Raw genomic sequence first — 20,096 nt, forward strand, 5'->3', positions numbered from 1 at the left:
CTGTCCCATTTGTGGCTAAAGCAAAAAGCATTACAATACCATAGTGTACATGCTGTAAGTGATCTGGCCCAGCATGTCATTCTGGTATCATCTCCTCTTCTTGTTCTTTTTGTTTTAGAGATGCTGACCTCACAGATTTTTCTCAAAGAAGCTAGAAAGCATCCACATTAGAACACTTGTACTTATTATTCTCTTGCTCTCTCTTTTTTTCTGGAACTTTTTTTTCTCACCTCTTTCAAGTCTATTTATCCCTAGGAGTCAATGTCATGTTCATAAATATTTAACATGCATAAATATGTATGCCTGTTTATAAGTACAGGGGTGGGCACAAGTGGGTTTACAGTTGTCAGTATGCAAAACGGAGATTATTTTTGTACAGTATTATTATTTACTAATTATTTGCCATATGAACAACTGTAAACCTACTTTTGCCACAGTGTATATATTGTTATTGTACATTTTACTGATATAAGATATGTAACACCCAATTTATAAATAATTATAATTTACTCTTTATTGTAAAGTCCACATAGTATTGATTCTTACAAAATGCTTGCATTGATGTGTGCCAAACTCTTGCATCGACATGCAAACTATTGTTACAATTCAATGAATATTAACAAAATCCTACTGCAAATAAGTGCTTGAGTACTATCTTAATCAGCAAAGTCATTGTTGGGGTCATTGATGAACATATTTAGTTCTGAATGGTGTGTCTGTTGATATTTTTGTTTACATTAACATAAATAAAAGAGTTTATACAAACTTCACTTTTTTATCAACTCTATTAGTATGAGCCAGTTTTTTTCTGCTAAGTTGAATAATAGTTTTTATCAGTTACAATAGTATTCTTCAACTTTTTTTATTATTCCCAATGTAATGGCTTATTTATTTTAATATGCTTTATTTACGCCTTCTCCTTTACTTTTGCAAGTGTAGAAAATAAAAAAATAGTAAATTAAGCCTCGATTTAGTATCATTTGCTGACTTGCACAATAAAAATACCCCCAATGTCAATGATTTTTAAGTGACAAGTTAACACAAGTGACACCACCGAACATGGAGTTGGAAAGAATGAGCAATAGTATTCTATAAAATTTTATAGAATGCACTGGAGGCCCGGTGCATGGGTTCATGCACTGGTGAGGTCCCTCAGCGTGGCCTGCAGGGATCAGTGGACCTCTGCACCACTGTAGCCTGGCCTTACCCACCAGCTCCTGGGGCTCCAGCCTGATGTTCGCATTGATCTCGCACAGCATGAAGTCGTGCATGAAGCAACAGGCAGCTGGAGAGGAGCCGGAGCCTGGGCTGGGCGCCAAGCTGCTCCCACTCATCCCAGTCCCACTGCTTGGGCGTGCAGGGGGAGGGTTCACAGGAGAGGCTCCTGCGACCTCAGCTGCGCTTGCCAGCCCTCAGCCAGGTGTCAGGAGCCCCTGTGTCAGCTAAGCAGCGCCCCCGCTGTGGGAGCGCACTGACCATGAGGGGGCAGCTCCTGCGTTGAGCGTCTGCCCCCTGGTGGTCAGTGCACATCATAGCTACCGTCCAGTTATGTATTGTCTGGTCGTCCGGTCCCTTACGCTTTTATATATATAGATTCTATAATTTTTTTAGGATGCATTACAGCATTCTATTATATTTCCACCATGAGTTAAAATAGACATAAATAGCAACAAGAGCATAAACAATAGTAAAATATATTAATTCAATTAGAAAGTGATGAGTTTCCAGTATTTATTATTTTGTTACTATGATGTTGACTTTTACATTTGTATACTTTAAATTTTAACAATGGCCATATTTACAAACCAGCCTTCCAAGTTTTTGAAATTTTAACAATCAACTCTTTTGAAGTGTACTAAGTAACTCTAGCACCCCACTATTCTAGTCCTAGTTCAAACTATTAGCCCACACCAAATGTTCATTTCCCCCCAGCAATTAACACCACCTAATCAGCTATATATAATGTAGATATTTTTGTGCTTGTCCCCCCCCCCATAATTTGCTCTTGGCTGACTTCCATGTATAAGACACCCATAGCCTAACTGGTTTGGCTCAGTGGATAGAGCATTGGCCTGCGGACTTAAGGGTCCCAGGTTCGATTCCGGTCAAGGGCATGTACCCTGGTTGCGGGCACGTCCCCAGTGGGGAGTGTGCAGGAGGCAGCTGATCGATGTTTCTCTCTCATCAATGTTTCTGACTCTCTATCACTCTCCCTTCCTCTCTGTAAAAAATCAATAAAATATATTTTTAAAAAGACACCCATAAATTTTCCAGTCTAAAGATTTTAGAAAAAAAATAGCGTCTTATACATGGAAAATTACTGTAGTCGTCTCAACAACAAATGTTTCAAATTTTTTTGAGATATTTATATTAAGTACCCTTTTTTAAATAATAATAATAATTTTTTTATAAAAACCTATATAACCTAGGCTGGATGGCTCAGTCATTTGAGTATCGTCCTATATGTTGAAAGGTTGTGGGTTTAATTCCCAATTGGGGTACTTACAGGAGGCAATTAATCAATCTCTCTCTCTCTCTCTCTCTCTCTCTCTCTCTCCCTTTCCCTTTCTCAACTTCTCAGTAAAATTGTATGCTTGAGTGAGAATTATAAAAACTTACATAAAAATGTTTAACCTTTTTAAATTCATTTTAACCATCATACATAAAACTATAGAGAAAAAAATAAATTACATAAAAAAATAAAAAGCAGAATAATGAAAAAACATGGCAATGTTAAAACAAGGCATAATATGTCTATATGTTAACTTAATATTTATTATTTGTTTCTGCATTTTGAGTCCATGAATTTTTATAAACTACATGAACAGCTATTTGGGGAAAATAATACTTTAGTTCTAGATTTATAGATTTCATTATTATTTTCCAAGAAAATACATTTCTACTTAAATGGAATATTTCTGCAAACACTCGCTATCTGATAAAAATATTTTATTTGCTATTTTAAACATGAAATTATATTATGAATTCTCTTGATCAAAAAGATCAATTACAATCTTGTTACTTTCCAGAGTACAAATTTCCAGATGATAAGAATCTTAATATTTCATTATTTACAGAAGTTGTATTCCATGTGTTCATTATACATCAATTTTATGGAGATCAGTTTCATATTTCCTCTTTTCTTTATCCTCCAAATACTATTTTTTACCTGGACTCATAGAATATGTTTACATGTGCCATAGATGAAATATATGAGGTATATGTTTCTGTATATATAAGTGTATATGTATTTCAGTTCTGGAGAGAAGGATAGGGTAGAAGACAAAAAGAGAGAGAGGGAAGAGGTGTTAGAGAGAGAGACATAGAAAGCCAACCATCAAGCATTAGGAATAAATGTGTGTTTGTGTCCATATATGGGTATGTATGTGTTTACATGTATATTTTGAATTGAAATGCCATTACAGTGTAGCAAGCTACCCCAAAACTTGAAACTTTCAAAACAACTGTGGTTTTGGAAGTGAAGAAATTGAGCAGGGACTATCTGGGCAATTTCTTGATTCATATGGCATTGACTTGGTTACTTGCTAGCATTCAGATGATACTTGGATTTCTGTAGAGGTTCACAGAGGAGTCCACTCAATATACCTGGTTTGTCAGTGGAAAGAGCTATGGAACTGGGCTCAGATAGGTCCCAGGCCTGTTCCATCTCAGGGCCTCTCTAGAGAGCAGAGTCGCTTAACTATTTACATGTGGACTCTAGAGAGAAGAGTAGCTTGACTGCTTACATGAAAGCTCAGGGCTTTTTTTTTTTTTTTTAAATATATTTTATTGATTTTCCACAGAGAGGAAGGGAGAGAGATAGAGAGCCAGAAACATCGATGAGAGAGAAACATCGATCAGCTGCCTCCTGCACACTCCCCACCGGGGATGTGCCCACAACCCAGGTACATGCCCTTGACCGGAATCGAACCCGGGACCCTTCAGTCTGCAGGCCAACGCTCTATCCACTGAGCCAAACCGGTTTCGGCTGAAAGCTCAGGGCTTATTTAGATCAAGGTAGAAGCTTCTAGTTCTCCTAAGTCCAGGGCAGAAATTGTCATAACTTCACTTCCACTGCACTATATTGGCCAAAACAAGCATAGGCCAGCCCAGATGAGTGGTATGAGTATTGTTTCTTGAATAAATCTGACCAAAAACTGCTAATGGCCACTTGGAGCAAGATGGATATTTAGTTCTTTGGGTTTTTGCTCTTTCTTCTGTTGTACAAAAGACTGAATCCTCAGTTTTTACTCAAATCTTTCAGTTAGCCCAGGCTATTCACCACCTTTCTGACATCTTATTGATCATAATTAGAACTGTGATTCCAATGCTACTCGAACCCAACCTGACAAAGAGAACCAGGATCATGTCTGAAACCACATCGTCAAAATGTAGAGATCCTTCCAAAATCTATTTCAGGCTCGGTTGCAGTATTTTCCTCAATTCCTTCACAAGGAATCAGAAACTCTGAGGGTAGTGATGTATGGAATCAATACTGGCTCTATGGTACCTATCTGTCCTTGGGCAATTTTCCTTAGCCTTCCTGTACTTGCAATCTCTCTTTGATAAAAACAAAAAGTAGGGTAATATGAATAACTTTCATAGGCAGTTGATGTCAGGATTTAGTGTGATGATCAAAATAAAGCATTCTTCATAATCTATAATAATAAAAGCATAATATGCTAATTAGACCAGACCTCCTTCCAGAAGTCCTTCCAGACAAAAGTTGCGAGGAAAGCCCAGCTCCCAAGTGGATCTGAAATCGGCAGAGCCACGCTGACCCAGCGGCTTAGGCAGGCTGGGCGATGCGCTGGGGTCCCTCCCCTCCCGCTGGGGGGCCCTAGCCCTAGAGGTATTCACCTCGGTGATGACAGGCAGTGGACACTCACAGGTGGTGTTTCTGCATAGGGCCTCATACACACACCTGCCCTGCCTGCCACAAGGCCAAAGGGAAGCCCAGGTCCCGGGTGCCAGAGGGAAACTGGTGCTGGCAGCTGGGGGAAGGAAGGCCTACTCCTGCACGAATTTCATGCATTGGGCCTCTGGTGCTTAAAAATACTTAATAACTAGCAGCACTTCCATTATCATCATCATCATCACTATTGGAATATACTCCAAGATAAGGCTTTTTCAAAATTTATAGTTGATATTTCTCCATAAAGTGCTGCCTCAGTACATACTTGCTGAATAGAATAGGTATGCTAAAAGTCTGAAATTCTGTGGAATATTTGGCCTTCACAAATGCCCTGGAAGCCCTGTGTTTTTATTGGTATGATTATTAAGGATACTAATAACTGATCTTTTGAAAGTATAGATCCCATTAAAACACTAACAACAGATATAAAAATAAATGAAATGAAAAAAGAGAAAAAAGAGAAATAAAACTTTCTAAGTCAGATGAATCTTTACTGACGCATCAACACAACTACATTCTCCTTGAATATGCCTGATTTATGTCCCAAATCTATAAAGAAGATAATTCTTACTTTCATGATGATGATGTTCCTATCTAAAATGCCACTGTGGCATTTGGATTTTTTATCAGGCAGACCTGGGTTACATTTCTGGTTTTGCAGATTTATGATCTGGGGAGAGTTACTTAAACTTTGAGTTTGCCTTCCCATGAAATTCATTGGAAAAAATATATATGAGATATATACCTGAAGTCTCATTCCATATTCAAAACATGTGAATCTCCTTTCTTTTCTGCTCAGTAGAAATAAAAATGCTTCAATATAAATTCTAATCATAGGAAGAGAAAATTATAAATAAGAAAAAATTGAATCTACTTACTAAAGCATAAAAATGTCTGCCTTCATGAATCTATGATTATTAATTCCATGAGTCATAACTTGAAGCTAAATATGTTGAATTGCTTGCTTTGTTTGTTTTCAAATTCCGGGGTGCCAGTGTCATATAATACTAGAGGCCCGGTGCACGAATTTGTGCATGGGGGTGGGTGGGGGAGGGACCGTGAGAGGCTGGCCTGCAGGCCCTGATCGCAATCTGTGCCAGCTGGTGCAGGGGAGGTTGGCTGTGTTGAGCATCTGCCCCCTGGTGGTCAGTGTGACTCATAGTGACCAGTCATTCCAGTCATTCGGTCATAATGGTTGCTTAGGCTTTTTTATATATTCTGTGTTTTTATTTAAAATAAAATGTACAGAAAAATCTAAATACAAATCTGAAGTTATTCCATTACCCACTGGAACTTTAGAGTCTGGAATATGCTGAATATGACTGTAGAAACAACCATGGCTTTGCTCAGCTCCATCCAGTACCAACTGACAGGTAGTGAAGTTTAGTCAGTATTGGCTGTCCACAAGGACAGCAAGACAACTATTCAAACCTTCTTTCACCTGAGGAACAAAACAAATATTTAGAGAGTGTTTTAACACTTACTAAGAACCTGATCTTTACTGATCCCCTACGATCATTTTCCAATGATATCATTTTGTCCATGCAGTCATGCACATCCCAGATGCACACCTTTACTAATGTCAGATCCCATTTGCATGGATACCATGCTTGTCCATCATCCCTCCATATTTTGTAAGCATACCATTCTCCCATAAAGTACTCTTTGTTCATGCTTGCCCATTTTGATAACAATGGGTTATCAAAAGTCTGAAGTCTGGGTTTTGTTTGCCATTTAAGAAATGATATTTTTGTATTATTTAACTTTCCAGATTTGCATATCAATTTCTCCATCAGTAAACACTCAAATCGTAACATTCTAATGTCATAAGCTCTGCCCTGTAAGTCATAAAAATATTCAGCATACATTAAATTGGTGATGAATGAAAAAAGAGATTTCTGGAACCGTGTTGCTGATGGATACATAGAGATTCAATGTCTAAATCATTTTGCTTTCATTGTAAATGAGAACTTATGGAAGCCACATGATCTTTATAATAAGTATGGAAATTTCAGAATGTATACTGAGCAAACATACCATATAATATATTAAATGTCAAACTAAATAGCAAGTGAATAGCTAACACAAAGAATCTCCCAGGTTCCTAACTCACCACAGTGAGGCAGCTGGAAATATGAATTATTAGTGACAAGATGATAAGTGTCATCATGTAGAAAATGGTTAGTGGAACTTATGAACATTATTAAACCTCTCAGCATTCATATTAATTTTTTAAAAAAAGATCCTTCAATGATATATGAGCACCTTAAGGCCAGATATCATGTGTTCTCAATTCTAGATTGATATATCAAATCTGACCATTCATGAGATTGGGGAAAGGCGCTTGTCCCCAGTACTGATGCTCAGGCCCACTCCCCCAGGTTCTGATCAGTAGGTCTGAGGTGACATTCTTGAAGTTACATGATAATTGACATTTCACATGATTTTGTTATCAAGTGGCCCTCATGCCCCATTAGAAAAACATTGGAAGACCAGCACATTTTAACAGACATTACATAATAACATATTAGACACTGAGTGAATGAACAGTTAGGCAAATAAAGAAGTAAAATAAGCACTTGAGCTAAAGTGCATATAATAGTTTAGACATTGAAGAAATCTTACCAGTTTCTTTTATGAATGTGCACATGTGCCTTGGAGATTTCTGTAGGAATTTGAATGTGCATTCTTATTCATTTGTTCTAGCCTTTTAGGGATTTTATTTTGCAGTCTTCTGTGGCAATATCTAATGAACTGAATTTTTACATTTCAATCTTAAATACTTTTTAGTGAGTACAAATGCAAGAAAACATTTTGGAGAATCTATTGCTGTATATGAATCTCATCATTCAGGGAACATACACATATGGTAGACCTGTGAGTTGGATTCAACAAGCAATGTTTATATCCACAGATGAGTTTTCAATGTTATGAACTTGTATTCAGCAGAGAGTAATTCCGTTACAAGCCCCTACATATCAAGGTGATTGGGAAGCAGTAGTCAATAGGTAATTTGCAGGCAGTGGGGCACCTGCAATCATTTACCAGGAAAGTAATAAGAAACAAAACAACATAATACAATGGTAATCACATCCTGTTGATTCAACCCAGCATCACAGGAGAATAAAAGGCAACAATTCCCGTTAACAATTTGGAAGTAAACATTGCTAGTGAAGCATGTCCTGCAAACATTCACAATATGCCATTACCAGTTACCCAACATGTATTGTAAATAGAAGAGTTTTCTTTGTTTCAAACAAATGAGCAATGCAATAATTTATGGTAATTACTTTAGCTGCTTCATATAATATATTTTTATTTTTAATTAATTAATTTATTTTATTTATTTCAGAGCGGAAAGGAGAGGGAGAGAGAGGTAGAAATATCAATGATGAGAGAGAATCACCAGTCAGCTGTCTTTCACATGCCCCCCCACTGGGGATCGAGTATGCAACCAGGGATGTGCCCAGATCAGGAATCCAATTGTGACCTCCTGACACTCAACTATTGAGCCACAGCTGCTTTATATTTTTTTCTTTACAAATTTACTTAATGAAAAGGCTATGTTTATGTCCTTATTAGGTTTATTTGGAAGACAAAAGTAAAGTAGATTAGAATTCTGTGTACATGGATATATGGCAGAAAAACACAAACAAACAAATAAGACTTCATTTCTTACTTGCATTGTGTAAATATAGTTTAATCTGGTACATGAGTTTAGGCTTCACAGTTTTGAAAATATGTAATACCATTGCACATTATTTTTGTCTATGTGTGTGTGTTTCCATACATATATGCATTTTTTGGCATGCCATGATGAAGATTAAAAGTAAACAAAAGTATAAATACATACTGGTAAAACTTCATCTTTCTAACTATGGCTTTTTAAAGTATGATCTTGACCCTCTTGCATTAGAATCAGCTGTGGTATTTTTTATAGATGTTGGGAGAAGTCAACAAGACCAATTTATCCTCCAGCTGGACTGGAGCAATCTGGGGCTCCTCACCCAACCTCTGCCTTTGGAATATTACTTATGCCTATGGTTCCCATGACAGGAGCTGTTTTCAAGGACACAGTTTTGAGAAGCAATGTGTGGTTGAGGTGGTGTATGCGACTGAATCCAGGTCCTTATATGAACTCTTAAGATTTTAGCATGTGGGTTTGGAGCTCTACTAGTCTTTGGTCACCCGATGGAGAAAAGGTAATATTTCAATAAATTGTGCTGAAACAAATAAACATTCACATGCAAAAACATGACACCCTTAAATCACATTACACCCTTAAAAAAGGTAACTCAAAATGAATCACAGGCCTAAATATAAAGTGCAAAAATATAAAACTCCTAAAAGATAACATAGGAGATAGTCTCCATGACTTTGAGTTTAGCAATGACTTCTTAGATACAACTAAAAAATCATGATCCATGAAAGAAATAATTGAAAAGCTGAACTTCAAAAAAACTTAAAAACTTCTGCATTGTGAAAGACACTGCATTGTCAAGAGGATAAGAAGACAAGCCATAACCTGGGAGAGAATATTTGGAAGATAGATGTTTGATAAAGGACTGTTCTAAAATATACAAAGAACTATTAAAACTCAATAAGAAAAAAATAATCCAATTAAAAAAGAGCATCAATCCTGTATCAGATATATCATTAGTGAATATATTCTACCAGTCAGTAAGTTGCTTTTGTTTTGTTGAAGTTTTTCTTCAATGTACTGAAGCCTTTAGATTGATATATTCCCATTTGTTTATTTTTTCTTTTGTTTCCCTTGCTCAAGGGGACGTGTCCACAAAGATGTTAGTCAGACTAATGTCAGATAGTTTACTTTGTCTATTTTCTTCCAGTTTTATGATTTGAGGATTTACATTTTAGTCCTTAAAGCATTTTTTAAATATTTTATGAGTGGTACAGTTTTTATTTTTTTTGCATGTATCTATCCTTCACTTTGTAATTATCAATGTTTTACTTATATATTTATAGTATAGAGAATATTACTTTAATTATTTCATTGTAAAGCATTTTCCTGGACAATAATCTTATCCTTCTTCCCACCAGAGGTAAGTCCCTCTTATGATGTATTCTTTTTAGAATAGCATCTTTATTTTGTTTCAAATAGTAGAACATATATATTTATTTTATAAAATATATTAATTAATTCTTACCTCATCCCCTCTGCATCAACTCAATCCCTTCTTATATAATTATTACATGTTATAATACATTGTTCTTTTTAATAAGAATGCTTCAGGCTTTTTTATATGCATGAGTTAGATGAATCACTTATTATCATATAATTATAATTTTTGATAAGAATAATTTTCATTTCATATTTAGCTTCAGGAAAGTTTTTATGAACTTCTCAATTATATATTCACAAATTTTGAAATTTGTGGGATCTCTTTTTCTGGTGCCCAAGGCTCTCCTCTCAAAGTCATTACACATCCAGTAAATCAATTCAGTAAGAAATTCCAGAAGTTTGGTGTTTTTTATTCAAAACAACCAATTGACTATTCGTTCCATTTTTAAAAGACTATTTTTTGCTTGAATATACAATCAATTTTCTCTCATTATATCAAGATATTGTTTGCAAACGAGTTCAACACTATAGTTAGCAGTTATTATAATTGGCATCATGCTGTGAATTGCACTGCTAACTAATCAAGTGTGTGATTGAAGCCATTGGTGTCATTCTCAAAAGTGGCACGATCCAGATATTTTTTTTAATAAAAGTAAAAAGGTGGTTGTTAAATGTAGACAAACGTTTGGGGTAGCAACTATATTTATATTATATATTTTCATCCACATAAAGCATATATACATATAGATTTAGATATTTATTTATAAGATAGATCATCTACATGAGGACACTTTTTCTTATTTTATGACTTAATAGTATTTGGGTAAACTTGGCTCTCTCGATAATGTGTTTAATTTTTAAATGTAGGCCTCTCTTAACAAGGCTATCTAATTTGTGCATATCTGTGTGTTTACTTACACATAATTAGAAATAGATATATAATCTTTTTAATCTCTGTTGGATTCAAGTATTAATTCATGAGAAAGTCCATTAAATGTCTCCTTTGTCCCTATAAAAATAAAAAAATGTGATTATTTGACTCAGTCTCATAACTTTATTTTGCATATATACTTAGATCTAGTTCTTATTGTTTTTATTTCGTGCCAAAAATAGTGAGTTTCTTAATCTTGGTATATGTTAAAATGCTTCCCACCTATCATCTTCATTCAAGTATCCACACTTCCCCAACATTTTCCTTCATGCAACTTTGACATCACTGTCAAGAAACTATGTAAATTCTCTGCAAAGAGGAAAAGTAACCTCAGATCATCTCAACTGAAAAGTACAAGGTGAGAAGCCAGAAGAACGAACAAGCTCAGGTTGCAATCTGCCCTCCAGTAGCTGCCCACCCCAGGGAATGCTGAGATGGGCATCTTACATTTCCCATGGATAGGATGGTTTGGGACGTGTGCTTGACATAAATGTTTTAATTGGACAGTTTAGTAACATTGATAAGTTACGCTTAGCCTCAGAAGCCTGGCTTTTCTTTCAAACGTAATTCATTAAAAATGCATTTCTCAAAACAGAAAAAAAGGATAAATATTTCTATGTCATTTCTCATTTATTGAATAACCCATTCTGGGCTTTAAAATATGTGTTACAGGAGTTATTAGAACTGCCTTACATAACATGGACAGAGAAGCCAGAGAGCACTACTCGGTGGTCATTCAAGCCAAAGACATGGCTGGGCAAGTCGGAGGGCTTTCAGGATCGACAACGGTCAACATCACCCTGACCGACGTCAACGACAACCCCCCACGGTTTCCTCAGAGTATGTACCTGTTTCTTCTGATTTGAATGTAATACTATTCATTTATATAAAGCAGATGAAATACTTGCTTCTATAGCGGCATGCTACTGTCATCTTAAATGGAATGTTTTATTTTTGTGCCATATGATCTCCCGTCTATACACAAGACTAAAGATTTCATTCTACCTATTGTCTCCTGAACCTGGTAGATAATTGTCACTGTGTTAAAGGTGTGTGTTTCAGTTGGTATCGCAGTGAAACGTTTAAAATTATGTAGTCATACTGGATGATGATATCCTGCATTGGCTAAAGTATTTATGGGTTACCAAGGTATTCATAAAGATATTCAAAATACTTTTTGATATGGGCATTCTGAGGCAAAATAATTGCATGGGTAGCTTTTTACTAAAACTTAAAAGAAAATCCTTCATATTAGGAATGAATCCTCTCCACATACACACTCTCTCTCACACACACACCATCCAACAATCCAACATCAGGGTGCAATTAATATAATAAGGTAGGATTTTGGAGTAGAATATGAGTCTTGAGAATGGAGAGCATAAACTAGCAGGCAATTCAAGGAGAAGTATCAGTTCTGTGTGCTTGAAAGGAAGTGATATTTATGATATCAGAAGGGACAATAAATAATTATATTTGAATATTTTTGATGTGGCAGAACTGTAGATGACATTTTATAGAATGATTTTTAATTATAAAAGTTCTGTAAGGGATCTGTCTCTTATGTTCTTCTTCCACATGATGTTTCAAAACTGTAATAAAATAGACAATGTGGTATGTCAGTAATGACTCTTCACAAGTTAGTGCTAAATTCCTTCCCCAACTTTATCTCTTTTTTAAAAAAAATATTTTTTTTTATTGATTTTAGAGAGAGGGGAAGGGAGAGGGAGAGAGGGATAAATATTGATGTGACTTAGAAACATCAATCAGTTGCCTCCTGTACCCCAACTGGTACCGAACTTGCAACCTGGACAAGTGCCCTGACCAGGAATCAAACTGGTGACCAACCAACTGAGCAACACCGGCCAGGGCTCCCCAGCTTTATCTCTTAATGTTGGTCTCAGTACACCTCAGGTTCAGCCAGGTGGGATACTGATCATTCCTAAAACATAGTCATACTTTGCCTACCCCTAATTCAACTCAGAATTCTCCACACTCACGTTTCTTTGTTTAAAAGCCCTGCAGAACTAACCCTGTTGCAGAATCAGCAGAGTTTATATTCTTAATTTCCTATTACATAGCACTTTCCCATGTCCTTTCATGTTATCTTTATTTCCATAGATGCATATCTCCCCACCTAGTGTGCATCTAAGTAAGAATAATGCTTGAATTGTCTTTGTAAACTTAAGTGTTCAGGTCAGTGCCCAGCCTTTGAAAAATGATTACTAATGAGTGACTGGGTCAAATTTAAATACTCTGTCAAGCTATCATTGTTAGGATACATACAACTCAAGGTCACAGTTAGGCAAAACCACTTTAAAATACTGGTTCTAGAGTTAAGATTATGTGACCTGGTCACTGGCCTTTGCCCTGTGAAGAAAGTATGTCTGAAAGAAAATTATAAATCATAGATAGGGTTATATTACATTAAATATAAAATATAATTAAATTTAAATCATTTTACAAAGTACAGTGTACTTTTATATTTAGTTTATCATTTAGTCCATGCAATATGCATATACACATACATTACTTTCAGACAAGTGCTATTATTTCACAGGATTAGAAAACTGAATTTCAAATATTTTTAAAAGATAATGAGTAATAATGCTAAACTCAACTAAATAGAACATTTAATATAATTCACAATTCTAACTTGTATACCTTATTTTCAGGCAGATTATACCATGACTATCGTTAAGATGTATATTAATATCATAGATTTTAATCAAGAGAAAAATCCAGGGTGGAAATGGCTGGGGGAGGGGATCAAGCGGGGAAAAGGAGACATACCTAAAACTTTAGACAATAAAGAAATAAAAAAATAAAATAAAATAAATCCAGTTCTACACAATAGGGCATCAATAAATGCTTGGTCAAAATACATATAGCATCTCCATTTCTCTCTATAATCTTTTTTTTAATTTACAAGTCCATTAAAATTGATTTTAGAATTCAACAGAAAAATTGTAATAGTGATGACATAGAAAACTATTTATGGGCTTATGATAGATTAATAACAGTTTTGTTGTTGGAAGCACCCATTTATGGTAAAAACAATAATTTTACCTGAAAAGGAAACAATAAATGTGTACTCTCTGAGTGAACTCATTATATGTAATGGGATCTACCTGTCCGTAGTAACAGCCTGTGCAGAATGACTGACAGATGTCACCCTGCCACACTGCAAGATGCACTTAGTTTGAAACAGAGCCAGTACCTACTCTGACTTGTTTAAAAGATATTTTGTTTTGTACTCATGTTGCTCGAACATACTGCTGCTTTCAGAATGATTTAGTGTCACCCTGACAAGAGTAGCTTGCAGTAAACTATTTTTTATTTACCCATTGCATTAAACTCATCAAATGGCTGCTTACATATGGGAAACTTTGTAAACTCTTGGGAGAAAGAAATGATGTATATGAGGACTGATATTCATGAAGCACCACAAAACACAAATCCATTTATATTTCAACCTATATAAAGATCACATCCAGTTACCAAATGGATCCAATGGTCTCATTGTTTCTCTTAAGACATGAAATTTTTAGTTCTCCTAACTTCCTTCTCTCTTTTCCTATCTGAGAGAGCCGTCTTTCTTACACCATTATGTGATCAGTTCTAGTATAAACATCCAGCATACAGAACTACAAAAATATTACCTTGCTGTGTTTTTATTCTTTATCTTTCATTTGCTGACCAACCATGGCCTGAGAAGGTGAGTCAGCTTGTTATATCTTGTATTAATTTAAAGCTAGCTCTGTATTTCATTTATTTTCAAAGAGAGAGTGTAGGGGAGTGAGGGAGTTGCAGAGAGAGGAAGAGAGAGAGAGAGAGAGAGAGAGAGAGAGAGAGAGAGAGAGAGAGAAGATGGAGAGAGAAGAGAGAGGTGAGAGAAATACATTGATTGGTTGTGTCCTGCATGCGTCCCTACCAGGGTCAGGATCCAACCTGCCACCCACCTATGTGCTCTTGACTGGGAATCAAACCTGCAACTTTTTGGTGTGCAGGCCAACACTCCAATCATTGAGCCACTAGCATTATATTTTCATTTCAAGTAGTGTTTGAGAGCAAGAATGAATTAGACTAATAACTAAGTTATTTCTACAGAGTTGCAAACTCAGTGTCCTAGGATACAAGGCAAACAAAGGTCCAGGAGGGAGAAAAGCCATGCTCACCTAAGAGATCAGCCTCTGCTCAATCCTAAGTAATGCCTACTTGTGGGCAGGAGAGTGTTAGAAAAGGTAGCAGTTTGTAAGACTCAGTGAATGAGAAGAAACCAGACCATCTATGGCTTGAATCCTTGAAAAGTACAAATGGATGCCCAGTTCTCCTCAGAGAAGACCACCTTGTTATGTAAAATTCCTCAATATTAGTCCTTTTATTGAAAGAAATCTATTCTACTCCTTAAGATTCTTGCTTCCTTTCTGTTTTTAGCTATGTTAGAATTATATTGTAGTTGTTGCTTAATTTACTATTAAGCCAAAAAATAATCACTGACAACTATTAATCTGTATAGACTAAATATGCATGTAAAAGTCATCACCTTACACAAAAGTTTATAAAGCAAACTTTCTGTACCATAAATGGAAGGATATGTGTTTCTGAGACTTGCCCTTGAAGAGTAAATAAATAAGTTGGGGAAAGAACAACACTTGTCAAATAATCACAATGAGACTTGATTATCTAACAAAACTTCCCGATAACTGGAAATGATTGCAAAACTATAAGTCATCCAACAACTGCAGCCCACTTAGGACTGGAGTTACTATAGTGCAATGTAATAGTGGGAGGATCAAGTCCTGAAAGTTCAATAGATGGCAGTATTTCCCATAATACTAAAAATTACAGATGTTTAACTGATTTGGGTAAGTTTTAATGTTCCTGAAAAAGAAAATATAATTGATGAAGATATTGACATTGTTGTGATATTGCGATAGTAAATATTTTGGAGGAAGAACCATAGTTTTATTACATACATTTTCATAAAAACAAATCTAAATGTATATACTACATTGAACACCAGTATTTTACCTGAAGGAGGTATTCAGAGAAACCTGTAGTGTGCTTTTAAAAATGACATCCAGTTGATTTTATTATGGCTACAGGCATATTATTTTGAAACTTGTAAGGATTTCTTTAACATCAGCATGTGATTTATTTAGATAATTGTCTCTATATACTTTAAAAAAGTACATTCTTCAGCTGTATGGTTACTTTTCTATGTCTGTAAATTAGTTCAAGCTCATTCATATGCTATTCCAATTTTCTATATCCACACATTATTTTTGTTTGTCAGCTACTGAGAGATATATGTTAATGTTTCCCACTATAATACTAGAATTTTCTATTTATCCTCATACACACAGAATTAGTAAATGATATCTTTCATAGATTGAAATTTTTTCAGTGTGAAACCTTTCTCTTTAACTTTAATAATGGTTCATTCTTGAAAGTCCAATTTTTCTGATATTAATATAGCGATACCAGGCTATTTACTCTTTTTCCCCAGTTAATATTTGGATGTTCCCTTCATTTTACTTTCAAACTATATTGTCCTTATTTTTAAAAGTTTCTTTAAGCCACTTTGTGTTTGTTGTTGTTTTCTTCTATTATAATCTCGGGTTACAACTTTTTACAAGGTTTTTTAAATGTGGAAGAATATTTTAGAGAAAGCACATTGGCATCAGTGAAGAGAATGACCTGGAATAATGAGGAAGTTAAAAACATAGGGAGCAAAATATACATAAGTACTAATCCATAGCCGGATGTCATAATTGATGATTTTTAAACTATTGTAATTTTTTATTTCAAGTTATAAAATTGTGTTATCTTTTACCTCCTTCACCCATTTATCTACCCTTCTCCCATCTCATCTCTGGCAAATACCAGTCTCTTCTCTGTATCTATGAGGTTGGTGTTTTTGTTTTAGATTTCACATATAAGAGAGAGTATACAGCATTTGTCTTTCTCTTTTTGACGTATTTCACTTAGCATAATACCTTCCAGGTCTATCTAGGTAATTGCAAATGGCAAGATTTCATTATTTTTTATGGTTGAATAGTATTCTCTCAGAAAAAAATGTCTATTCAGGTCTTCTGCCCATTTTTTTAACCCCTAGAGTGCCGGGAGCGCTATCATGCTCCTCCTGCAGAGTCACTATTAGATGCTAGTAGTTCACTCTTTATGAGGGGAAAAAAATTAAAAACCTTAACTCAAAATGCCTTGGCAATTTTAGCATAGTTCCTAGGATATTGGTTGGCACTCAAAGGGTTAATAAATTGTTTTGGATTTTTTTATTGTGATTGAGTTGTATGAGTTCTTTATATGTTTGGTGATTAACCCCTTATCAAATCTATGACTTGCAAATACTTTCTCCCATTCAGTAAGTTGCCTTTTTATTTTGTGCTTGGTTCCCACTTGGTCTGAAGAAACATGCTTCTGATATTAAAGTTAAATATTTGTTAAATCATTTCAGGTTGCCTGTTTAGAAACTTACCAGTCATAACATGTCAACCATTTTACTCTTTGTTTAAAATTTATTTGGCTGTATGCTAGGGCAGAATTATCATTTTTTTCCTTTATTTACTCTCTTTTGCATAGTTATTTATGTTTATGGTCATAAGCAGAAATTTATTTGAAGTGCTTTGATTGTTTCTAGTTAGGTTTTATGAATCAATTTTCCACAGAATGCTTAAAAAAATAGGAATTATTTTCAATTAGAATTTATAAATTTACCATCTTTTAGCTTTTTATGAGTCATGCATATCATTAAAAGTGAGAGAATATTTGCCCAGCTAGTGTGGCTCAGTGGTTGAGTGTCAATCCATGAACCAGGAGGTCATGGTTTGATGATTTCCAGGTTGTGGACTCAGTTCCCAGTAGGGAACATACAGGAGGCACCCCATCAATGATTCTTTCTCATCAATAATGTTTCTATCTCTCTCACCCTCTCACTTCCTCTCTGAAATCAGTAAAAAATATTTAAAGTGAGAGAATGTTCAAAAGTGACACACTGTATCTTCACTTTGAAGAGAACAATAACTTTTCATAGGATAATCAGCTTTGCTATTATTGACACATCATAACACAGAATGTGTTAGGTTAAAGAATTTTAAATATATTATTTCAGAGTGCCGTGAATATTCTCATACTGGACAATTGTGTTTTTAATGTGTGGCATTCAAATAGCTATAGTATTAGTAATATGCTTTATTCATATATTAAAACATTGCAGGCCGACCTTAATATAATGCTTAATGATTAAAATTCAATAGAAGTTTCTTAGATGCAGGGAAATTCCTTATTGCTTGTGTGTCCTTTTCCTAAGTTGAAAGCAGCATTTCCACTGTAAACTATCTGCATAAAACAATTTAAAAGAGAGATTTAGAAACTTTCTGGGTAATCCTGTTAATGTCAGGCAACCTAGATAATTCAGATATTATGGTATCTAACCATTTATATGCCAATCAATTTTCTCCCAGAATCATCTATAAGTACATATTTTATATTCAACTGGTCACTTTCTCATATAAATACTATCCATGTAAGAAAAATATTAATTAGTCACAATGAATGTGATGATCAGATTAATTAAAGGTTTTGACGGCCGTGGCTTGGGTTAATCTTAGGGAGTAATTTATTTGCTTACCTGGCAAAGTCACTGAAGCAAGGATACAGGTCTTTTAAAAAGCAATTAGAATCAATTCTGTCCTGGGGAAAATGTGTGTTAAAAGGGACAAGCTTCATTGAGCAAAATGCCCTTTTATTATTCCCACCAAGTCTTCCTTTCTTTAATGTACTTTACCTAATCATTAACATTTTATGATGCCTTCTAAGAAATTCTGTGAAAAGGATCACATCTAGCAAATAAAATTATAGCACAGTCAGAAACAAAAATATGAAATAATTGTATTTGTATCTTTATGCTGTGTACAATTACATAGTATAAAACCAAAATAGGTAATTTTAGCACTATTTGAAGATATCTTTAAAACTTCCTAATGAGGTAGACTATAACAGAAATCATTCATGTATATTGAAACTAAAGGAAAAATACTAATATACTACAAATAATTTGTTTAAAACTAAATAATACCCATTTCACCTTTATATTTTAGTTTTCCATTCAGAGAATCAGAGCAAAGTTAACATATTGAAGACAATTTATATATTTTTGTAAAATATATTTCTCATTTTTATTAGATTCTCCCCATCATTATGGATTCCCAGCATTTGTGGTATCCCAATTTTTTCCATGCTGAATAAAGATTCAAATACCAGTTGCTCACATCTTGATTTTACTTAACTTTTACTGTGATAAAATGTAAAGAACATGAAATTTACCATTTTAACCATCATTAACTGTTCCGTTCAGTGGGATTCACATTTTTACAATGCTGTGCAGTCGTCAATACCTTCCATCTTTTGAACTCTCTGCATTTGCAAAACTGAAACTTTGTACCCATTAAGCACTAACTCTGCATCTTCCCCTCCCTTCAGTAACTGGCAACTGCTATTCAACTTTCTGTCTCTGAATTTTACTATTCCACTTACTTCATATTAGTAGAATCATAAAGTATTTGCCCTTTTTTACTTCATTTAGCATGTTTTTCAGCTTTATTCATACTGTATATTAGAATTTAATTCCTTTTAAAAGCTTTTTAATATTCTGTTGGATATTATATTGCATTTTCTTTAGCCACTTGCTATTGAAGGCCTTTTGGGATGATTCTGTCTTTTGGATATTGTCATCAATGCTGCTCTGAATATTGGTGTACAGATATATGTTTAAGTCACTGTGCTCAATGCTTTTGTGTGTATAGCCAGAAGTAGGATTGCTGGATCCTATGATAATTTTATGTTTAACTTTTTGAGGAACCATTATACTGTTTTCATAGAAAATTTACTATTTTACATTCCCAATGGCAATCCATAAGTGTTCCAATTTTTCTACATGCTTGTTAATACTTATTTTCTTTTGCTTTTGTAAAAATAATAGCTATTCTAATTTCAGTTTTTATAGTTCGTGTGTTTCTAATAATTTGTAAGTTTCCTATATATGTAAATTTTTTAGTATTTTCTTACAATTTTTTTTCTTTCTACAAAATATGTGGTTCTGGCTCCAGGTTGCTCTGATTTTGGTAATTTGACTTGTCTCTCATTTT

The 20,096-nt window shown here is 34.7% G+C and overlaps 1 protein-coding gene across 3 annotated transcripts in view; it reads left to right on the forward strand.

Annotated features, from left to right (window-relative positions):
• CDH18 (cadherin 18) overlaps window positions 1–20,096 on the forward strand; it is a 215,025-nt gene that overhangs the window by 121,831 nt on the left and 73,098 nt on the right. For all 3 annotated transcript variants that reach the window (XM_023752842.1, XM_023752871.1, XM_023752901.1), the window contains exon 4: window positions 11,602–11,769. In XM_023752842.1, the coding sequence (XP_023608610.1) occupies window positions 11,602–11,769 (168 nt within the window). The remainder of the gene's footprint in view (window positions 1–11,601; window positions 11,770–20,096) is intronic.

Source organism: Myotis lucifugus, unplaced genomic scaffold, assembly GCF_000147115.1.
Source record: "Myotis lucifugus unplaced genomic scaffold, Myoluc2.0 scaffold_0, whole genome shotgun sequence".
In the NCBI taxonomy this organism is placed as follows: domain Eukaryota; kingdom Metazoa; phylum Chordata; class Mammalia; order Chiroptera; family Vespertilionidae; genus Myotis; species Myotis lucifugus.